Genomic DNA, 9,608 nt, shown 5'->3' with positions numbered 1-9,608 from the left:
ATCTTCATGACTGGAGCTGAAATGGGACATGAGATCTGCCTGTTCACTTTTAAGCATTTTAGCCAATTATCGAATCACGACCTGGCCAGTCAGCACTATATCTGTTCAGTTTGCATTAGGGCTGCTCTTCTACTGCTGCACCAAGTTTTGGAAAGATTTGCAGAGCGGTTATGTCTAAACTGGAAATGAGCTCTCCAGTGCTTCCATGTTGTTTGATTGGGCCAATAATGGAGGGTTTGTCTCGTCTTATGTCTGCTGATAGGCCACAAAGTTTGACGGTGTTATGTGAATCTGTTCGGAAGTTATATGCCTTTTAGTGAGAAGCCACGCCCCCCTTTGGCCAATCAGTGTGAACAGTTAATCAGTTTATCCTTACCCCATGTGTGCAAATCCATTCATAACTTTTTGAGACATCCTGTTAACAGATGGAAAACAGACGGAATGGGGCGAAAATATCTTTATTAACTCCGTTGGTGAAGGTAATAAAATCAATGACTTAATTGGATTAAATGACTGAAATGAGACTGAGACTAATAAACATTATCAATAAATCCATCAATCATTTCTCTGTATTGGCTACTTGTTTCTAATATTTTCTGTGATGCGATTATACATATTCATAACACATAATGTGAAATCTCACATATGGACTCCATTTTTTTCTGATTATATTTTGAAGAAAAGTTTATCTTGTGTGACATGTATTACAATAAATAAAAAATGTGTTGTCAGATGATGCACCAACAGCAGAGACAGTATAAGGTTTCTCACACTCTCAAATGTTCTGTTTTGAAAAATCCTTTGAAATCCTTGTGTGCTGAGCTCCAAGTTGTGAATGAAAAATGGCAGACACAAAACCCATCTTCTAACTGTCCCCACATGCAAACTGGCATATGGATGACAGAGAAAAAGAACAAAGCAAGCCCCCCCCCCCCACCACACACACACACACACACACACACCATTTAGCCTGGCGTTTTATGAATCTATTTCAAATCCTTTTAAAGCATGCTCAAGAAGAATAGCCTTACTCGATAATGCATGGCTAAAGCAGAAAGGCTATCGCTCTGTAGCAGATGCCCGGCTTCGGTGCGGAGTGCTTCCCCTGACGAGGCTTCACAGGCTGGGTTCATTGACATGAATGCTCCGGGGACGGCCACAGAATCAGAACTGTCTGGCTGCCGCTTCATCGGCCTCCCATTGGCACCGCTGTGGGCACATTGATGGGCCTTTCATCTGCAAGGTTAAGACAATACCCCAGCAACTTCAGGGAGCATCAAGCAAAGGGCACCTAAATGTGACTAGCCAATTTCAGGCAGAGGAGCCGGAAAAAAGGCCTTATTGGAAATGCATCATTGCTAGTTCCAAACCAATTCACACTGCCTTTAGTAAGCCATCAATTCGCCAGCTTGTTCCCTTTCACACAATCCCTACTGCTTTGCTAAGCAGCACAAGACATGCAAGTGTTTCTTTACACTGATCAGCTGTTAAAGATGACGCCAACTAGAGAAGAACGTTTGTTTATGTTTTTATTTTATTTTTCTTATTGTTTAAAGCGCGCTAAGGCAATGGAATACATATAGCTACTAGTAATGCAGTCTTCTATAAAACTTGACTACAGCCAGGAGAAGATGCCACGCAAAAAAGTCTGCAGGCACAGGCTAGTAAGTCAATAAGTAAACATATGCAATGGCGTTTGGTAGTTTCTGATTGGTTATCTTCATGATACAGTGAACCACTTTGTAACAACGTATACTACTTTAATCAGGGAGACTCTGGAAACACGAAATGAGTGAACACAAAATGATTTATTAAAAGAGATTTGGCAGGGGGGCGTCCTGGTGGCTCAGTGGTCAAACCCAGGACCTTTGTCACATCACGTCATCTCTCTCTCCCAATCTTTCCTGTCTATCTCTACTTTGAACTGTCGATTAAAGGCAAAAATGTCCCCCCCCCCAAAAAAAATAAAAAGAGATTTGGTGGGATCCCCTGTCCCCTGGGGGTCACACACTGGCGGCGGTGGGGAGGTGAAGGGGTTAGAGCAAGGGGTATGCTTTTAAGCTGAGTAGACTAATTGGTTGCAGCTGGACAGCTATTGAGAACCTGTGTGCCAGGTGAGTCTCCCTGCTAGAACTTACGTCACCACTCAACGCGTAAGAAAGGCGGCTTTTTAAAGTACTCCTTTCACACAGCACCAGAAGCCTGCCTTGAACCGGCTTCATAATGCCGGTATGACCCTTTCACACAGAACTCAAAGCTGCCATTTTCATCTGTGTGAAAGGGGCTACTGTAAACAAGCACAAAGAGAGACGCCATCAAAGGCCTGCTGGGGTGGAGAGTTTTCTTTGATAGTGGATGTGATCGGTAGAATTGAACAGTGTGTGAGAATGTCTCCCAGGGGCAAACGCAATCTCATGGCCAGATCACCATTTATATAATTACTGGCAGTAGGCTATGTGTCACCAACTGTAGGAATGAGTATTAAATGTAAAGAAATGTCAAAAGTTACCTCCTTTTTCCCTTACATTGATATGTATTTTCAAAAGATTTCAGACCCACCCCCAGACCCGACTAGCATTTCTGGGGAAATGCCCTTTCAGAGATTTTTGGCCCTGCCCCTCACAGAGCCTTTACACACCACTGATTGGCTGCTTCTTAATGCTTCAAAAAGTTGTTAATTGTTTTTTGTTTGTTTTCTTTACTTCTTTTGTATGGTTCTTCCCTTTCTTATTGATTTATTACTTTATCTTATCACTTTTGCTGTTGATTTTATCTGCTATAGTTTTTGTCTTTGTAAAGCACCTTGTAATTGTGTTTTGAAAAGTGCCACACAGTGAATAAAGACCATTCCAATTCATATACTTACTTTATTACAAACATCCCAAAATAAATAGATTTTGAAATATGTTTGGTACAAGAACACAAACAATAAGACAAAGACAAGAAGGCAAATATTTTTTTTAGTGCCATTGTATGCAGAGCATCAATAATACAGAATCTAGAGAAAAACATTTTGAACAACAACAAAAAACGCTCCCTTATGTTCTGAATTATTTTTGTGACTATGCACAAGTAAGAGCCTATACTATACAGAGAGTGCACTAAAAGATACAATATTATCATCTGCATAGAGATAGAGTTTGAAATAAAAGACAACCCACAAAACAACATAGTACATAAATCCTCTGGCCGGTCAGAAATAAAATGGTTGATGAGGAATAAAGTCATTGGTGATTCATCATGTCCATCAATGCTTCTACCTCTTTTCCTTATCACACATAAGCAAAATGTCAGGTATGACATCACCAAAACGGACACAGCCCTTCATGTGAACTCTGAAATATTAGTATTTCCAAAAGTTTGAGGCACAGACATTTTGCTGTTTTGCTTACTGTAAGGAAATCGTTTCATCAACAAATTATTGATAAGACTCCATAAAATCAGATTATGGAAAGGGATTGTGGAACTTTCTAATAAACATGTTTTATCATCAGTATTCTTGTGTGAATATATCTGAAAGTATTATCAGAAAGTATTATCAGTAGACTTCATTTTGCAGTGGAATTGGGCTGTTTTTTTTTGTAAAATGAGTCAGTTTCGATGGCTGTGTGAACAGTTTTGAGAGCATGAACCTTAGTTTGGAGAAATGTGTCAAATCAATTGAGGAAAAACTGTATTTCCATCTGAAGAGTGAGTTTAACCCTCTTGTTCAACTGCATTACTCTCACTTCCCCTAAGCACACTTCACACATAATAACCGCAAGATGGGCTAAACAATATGATCTGAAATATTAAGGGAATGTTATTTATGCTATCAAGGATTAAATAGGACTCTTTTCCTCTGAATAACTCTCTTCTATGTCTTAAATCCACATGTTTATTTCATACAGGTATGATATAGGCTGCATGTGCGCTGCCAACTGAGCCAATTTGCAAGTGTGATTCGATTTAACTTAAGGATGTAATTTCTATCGAGTATCTGACTTCTCAACTTAGCTACATCGTGATTGGAAATCTGTTATTAAATATTGCAGAAGATAGTTCTTGTTGTTTTCACTCCTCTACTGTTCTGTGCAGTCTCTGTTGGAGCAGTGTTAGTGATATTTTTCAAGCAATTTTCCTGCAGTGTGTACTTCACCCCAAAGTGAGTGAAAAACAGAAACTGTCAACAGAGTTTTGGGCCAATGCAAAAGAATCAATACATCAAAATGAGAGAATAAAGCATGTTTACATCCATAGAAAAGTTTTGTTTCTTCTCTTCATTCATTGGTTACATTTTGCTGTTGTCAGTTGAAAACCTCGGAAATCCAATTCTGAGTATTTTGATGTGTTGAATTCATTTGAAGGAGTACATGCTCCTCTATGGGCTGAGCAAATTCTACAACCCTTGGGCTTACGAAACCCTTTTGAACACACATTGGATAAAATGCATGGGGGCCAATCTGAAAACAAGGCTGTTTTTAATTCAAAAAATGTGTTTGTATTAATAATCATGTGATAGAGATGATGTAGACATAACAAACCAGCCACAGGCTCTTAGCATCGTACGTTTAACCCCCTGAAATGCTTTAAATTGGCTCAAATATTTGAGAACATGTCTTCTAATGAACCAAAAAATTGTCAACAAAAGTGTCACGAAAATGTAGTTCTCTTGTTTGTGTGCATGTGTGTTTGTGGGAGCATTTATGTGAGAGCATGTTGATTTTTATCTTTATTGGTGTGCGTTTATCATGTTTTATAGGTGTTTTCCAAACCTTTAGTCTTGCTGTAGGAGAATAAGTGTTGTTTCAGTCGAGCTTCCTTAGCCATGCATGTTCTTGGCAGCCTCACATCATGTTCATTATCGGCCCACCCACTACTATATCAATAACGGGGCTGCAGATGCCCTGGAGAGAGGGCTTTGCAGAATCACAGAGCCCCAGGCAGTAATGCTGATGTGACGAGTTCACGTCAAAGTCAGAGGAGAAACTCTCGCAATAAAACCCTTCAAACAGGCGAGGCTTGCTCTTTTCTAAGTAGAATCAGACAGGTGGAATAACATGTAAGAAGTGACCCGAAATAACCTGCGGAACGTACGACGACGGAAGGGAAAATGTTGGAGTGGTGTGGCGGTTGTGTCCAATTCAATTGATCTAAAAAAATAATAATATAGGCTGGTCTCAATGCTTTCATATTAAAAAAAAAAAAAAAAAAATCAAATTGAAAAAAGGGCTGATGGAATCACTGTGAACCCGCTGCCACATTGGCTGGGTAAAAGGAGCTGACGTGTGTGTGTGCGTGTGCGTGTGTGTGTGAGTGTGCGTGTGCGTGTGTGATGTGGCAGACAAGGGACAAGACTGGGATAAGAATGATGAGTGTGTGTTTGTGTGTGAGTGAGGGAGAGAGAGAAAGGGGAGGGGAGAGCAAGGGAGGAGAGGGCAGATGAGGGGGGCAGAGAGAGAGAGAGAGAGAGAGAGAGAGAGAGAGAGAGAGGGAGAGGCAGGTGGAGAGGGGAGGGGTCTGGGGGTGGTCCAGACAGTCGCTCCTTGTGTACCTCACACACTCTCAGCCTCTGCGCATCATTTCAGTGAAGCCCGGCTGTTGCCTCCCTCCGTCACTCTTAACCGCCTGGCTGTTGAGCAACACGACCGCTTCAACGTTAAACTCCATCACTTTCTTTTCTTTTTTTTTTCTTCTTCTTCTTCTTTTTCTTCTTCTCTTTCTTCAGCCCAACTGTTCAACTCAAAACCGGCTTGGGCACTTCGCTGTAGCGTTGTATGGATAATACGGGTCTGCCAAGCTCATTTCTTCCCTATCCGAGAAGAAGCGCACGGTGGAAAACGTTGATCAAGACTAAAGGAAACCAGCCGTGATACATGGACATACAGCGCATCATGAGAAGACTACAGCTGCCAATAAGGTATATATAGGAAACAAGTGGGAATGTGTTCCATAATATCAGCGTGCCTAATCACTTAGGCTTATGCGATCTGCATAGGCTTAATTTTACGGAGTGGTTTGTTGAAGCACTTGCGGCTGGGTGGGATGCGTTCATTTGTGCCGTTTTGTCTTATCCCAGCATTGGTGAGGATGTCTGCATCGCGGAAAATCTCTTGTCAGTAAGCCTAACCTGTTCACGCTGCAGCAGTATAGGCTTCATTCTCCACAATTTGCATGTGAGGAAAGAATCTATTGCTTCCACGAGCCATAAGTTGTCTGTATTGCCAGGCTATTGCTGTAGAAGTCAGTATTTTGTATTGTTGTGCTCAGATTTAAAAACAAATCATCTCAAAATTGTCATCTCCGCTTACCCAAACAGCGGGCTGCAGCCCATGCAGTCGGGAGAAATTAGATTTTTCTGCTCATGTTAAACAAGTAACGGATTTTTTATTTTATTTCGGAAAATAATATTATTTTTAAAGTAGCCTTGCCCCACGTTGTAGTTTGGAGTGGAAAGTGATGCCCTGACGCATCATTCCTATTTGGATCTTACAAGTCCCATTTATGCCTTCTGAGTTGATGATGGTAAGCCTACATTTTAAAGAGACTTACCCCATTATAGCCTGCACCAAGGCCCCAGTTTAGGATACTATTCAAACTATAAGCAATCAAAATTCAAATGGACCAAATGAGGTTAAAGATATTACCTAATTCTTGCCTTGCAACATTATTTCCCCTTGACATGACATTGGCACTGAGGCTCTCAACTATTATTCACTTCTCCAGAGGCTAGCTGTGACATTTTTCTTGATAATACAGTGGAATACAGTGCAGTGCTTACGCTCTCCAGTCAGGCCAAATAACAGTCCTTGAATTAGATGCATACATATTGGAGTAGGCTGCAATCCAGGGTGAATATATGGAGAGGAAGGTTGACTCATCTAGTGTAGGGCTGAAGTATTCACATGATGAAGTACTCATGCAGTCTGCTGTGTTGAGTGTTTTGTTCACCTAATAATCATGGTGTGGTAACTTTTGGTGCATTGTTTAACCCTAAAGCAAAATACATACACATACAGACATATATGCTACCCACAGCTGCGGTTAAAATTGGTGCAAAATGGTTATTTTATTGCTATTGTGCAAATAACAAAAATATATTTACACCATTGCTTGCTTTGTGCTCCACTCCTGTGGTTTAGAGGCTCAGACTGCCGTACATGTTTGGCAGTCAGTGTCAGTTGATTGTTTGAGAGCCAACAGTTTAGGGCTCAGCACACTCTTCTTCACCTATTTTTATTTCTCATAAACTAGGCTATGGCAAAGACGGGACAAACAGGAGGTGAATTTAACAAAACAGCATGAGCACGTGATTCAGCCGCATGATGTCATGGCATACGCCTGCAAGTACTGTTCTTGTTCAATGTCTAATCAATCTTCATCCCTGCCTCTGACTCCAGCACCAAAACAGCACATAGAAATATAGCCTGCAAGTCCTAGAATCAAGCATAATGCAAAGTAGTCCGTATGAGGCTGTGCTTCTACCCATTTATTGTTCAACCTCAAGTCCTAAAATGAATCATAATAAAATCATTCTGTAGTCAATTTATACATCCAAATGGAATTTCATTCTGCAGTTCTTCTCTATTTTACAATGTGTAAATGGAGTATAAAAGGTGCAATAACAGTTGTCACTGGAGGGCAGTAATTGATTGGCATTCTTCAGAGTGATCTACACTGTACTATGTATGTATTCAGCTTGGGTAATCACATATAGAAAGATTAACATTACTTATAATCAAAACTGTTGGACTAAAACTGCATAATAAACATAAGAGTAAGTGATATAAAAAGACAAACATTTCTTTGTTCACAGGGAGGACCTGGCATGGACCGCTGTGTCTAAATGAAGTGGTTCAGCCATGCAATGTTCCTGGAAGGCAGTGATTCTGCTGGCCTTGGCCTCCATTGCCATCCAGTACACCGCCATCCGGACACTCACCTCCAAGCCTTTCCAGCTGTGCCCCTTGCCCAGCCCCCAGAACTGCGGTCTGGGGGGGCAGGAGACAGAACCGCCCTTTGAACGGGGAGCAGCGGGCGGCGGAGGCTGCGATGACTACCCTTACTTTTCTATCAATGCCACCCGTAAGACCCACATCTTGGTCCTGGCCACCACCCGCAGCGGCTCCTCCTTTGTCGGTCAGCTGCTCAACCAGCATCAGGAGGTGTTCTACCTGTTTGAGCCTCTGTATCACGTTCAGACCACTCTAATTCCACGTCTGTCGCACAGCCGCAACGCTGCGGACCGGCGCGTGATGCTGGGCGCCAGTCGGGACCTCTTGCGAAGCCTGTACGGTTGCGACCTCTATTTCCTTGAGAGCTACATCAAGCCGACGCCTACCAACCACACCACCGACAAACTGTTCCGCCGGGGCGCCAGCCGGGCGTTGTGCCAGCAACCCGTGTGTGATGCCTTCGGTCCCGCTGATGTTAATGTGGAGGAGGGGGACTGTGTCAAGAAGTGTGCAACTCTAAACATGACCTTAGCCACTGAGGCGTGCCGCGAGAAGCGGCATGTGGCGATCAAGATCGTCCGGGTGCCGGAGATCGGAGACCTGCGCGCCTTGGTGGAAGACCCACGGCTGAATATTAAAGTGATTCAACTGGTCAGAGATCCTCGTGGGATCCTGTCATCACGGATTGAGACGTTCAGGGATACATATCGTCTGTGGCGCATTTGGAGGGCCACGGGGCGACGGCCCTACAATCTAGACTTGAGTCAGCTTACAGTTGTCTGTGAAGACTTTCTCAGTTCCGTGTCGACCGGTCTCAGTCACCCCTATTGGCTGAAAGGGAAATACATGTTGGTTCGCTATGAGGATTTAGCTAGAAATCCGCTCCTCAAGACAAAGGAGATCTATGACTACCTGGGGCTGCCTATGGATAAAAATGTGGAAGACTGGATACACGCAAACACTAGGGGCAGCAATGAGCCCTCCGCAAAACACAAGTTTGGTACAGTGAGAGACTCGGCGGCTAACGCAGAAAGTTGGCGGTTGAAACTGTCGTACGATATGGTAGAGTATACGCAGACCGTGTGTCAAAAAGTACTTCACCAGCTGGGATACAAGGCTGTGAAATCAGTGGAGGAATTGAAGAACATGTCCCTCTCACTGGTACAGGACAAAACTTTTGTACCTTTTTTGTAACAAAGATAGTTCTCTAATGACTATTTTTGATATATTTATAAATGTTGCCTTATAATTTCCTTAGTTCAGTTTTTTGTTTCTGTAATTTTGTTTCTTCAAATTTGCACTAAACTTTAAAGATCCTGAATGCACCGAGGGAACTATGGATGATTCCCCAATGTTACAGAACAGCACACTTTAAAGTCAAAGTAATCAAAACAAGCTAGTTTACAAATGTCTCATTATTTACTTTTCCATGAATAGAACCAAGACAAGGCACTGTCTTCATTAATTTCCTGTATGCAAGCTGTTGTTTCAACAAAAGTAAAATGTTGCCCTTCAAATTGTGGGAGTGGGGAGGGGTCTGCTCTGTGAAGCAGACGTGTGTTTTTTTTTTTTTAGACCTGTGATGACAAAATTGGACTGTACAAGCCCTACTGTGCAATAAATAGTGAATGTCGCAGTCAACCTTTACCACTATGGCATTTCTACCCGTGTGGG

The 9,608-nt window shown here is 42.3% G+C and overlaps 1 protein-coding gene across 1 annotated transcript; it reads left to right on the top strand.

Moving 5' to 3' along the window:
• Positions 1–7,841: 7,841 nt before the first annotated feature.
• On the top strand, positions 7,842–9,128 carry LOC139923280 (carbohydrate sulfotransferase 1-like). Its single transcript, XM_071914017.2, has one exon. The coding sequence runs from the start codon at positions 7,842–7,844 to the stop codon at positions 9,126–9,128; it is 1,287 nt and encodes a 428-aa protein (XP_071770118.1).
• Positions 9,129–9,608: the final 480 nt, after the last annotated feature.

This window comes from Centroberyx gerrardi, chromosome 1 (assembly GCF_048128805.1).
Source record: "Centroberyx gerrardi isolate f3 chromosome 1, fCenGer3.hap1.cur.20231027, whole genome shotgun sequence".
In the NCBI taxonomy this organism is placed as follows: Eukaryota; Metazoa; Chordata; class Actinopteri; order Beryciformes; family Berycidae; genus Centroberyx; species Centroberyx gerrardi.
The sequence above is the reverse complement of the archived record's forward strand: the minus strand, read 5'-3'. Positions and strand labels throughout refer to the sequence as shown.

What these genes read in the sequence shown, in the direction of transcription:
- LOC139923280 (XM_071914017.2), top strand. Translation starts at nt 7,842, where the DNA reads ATGCAATGTTCCTGGAAGGCAGTGATTCTGCTGGCCTTGGCCTCCATT.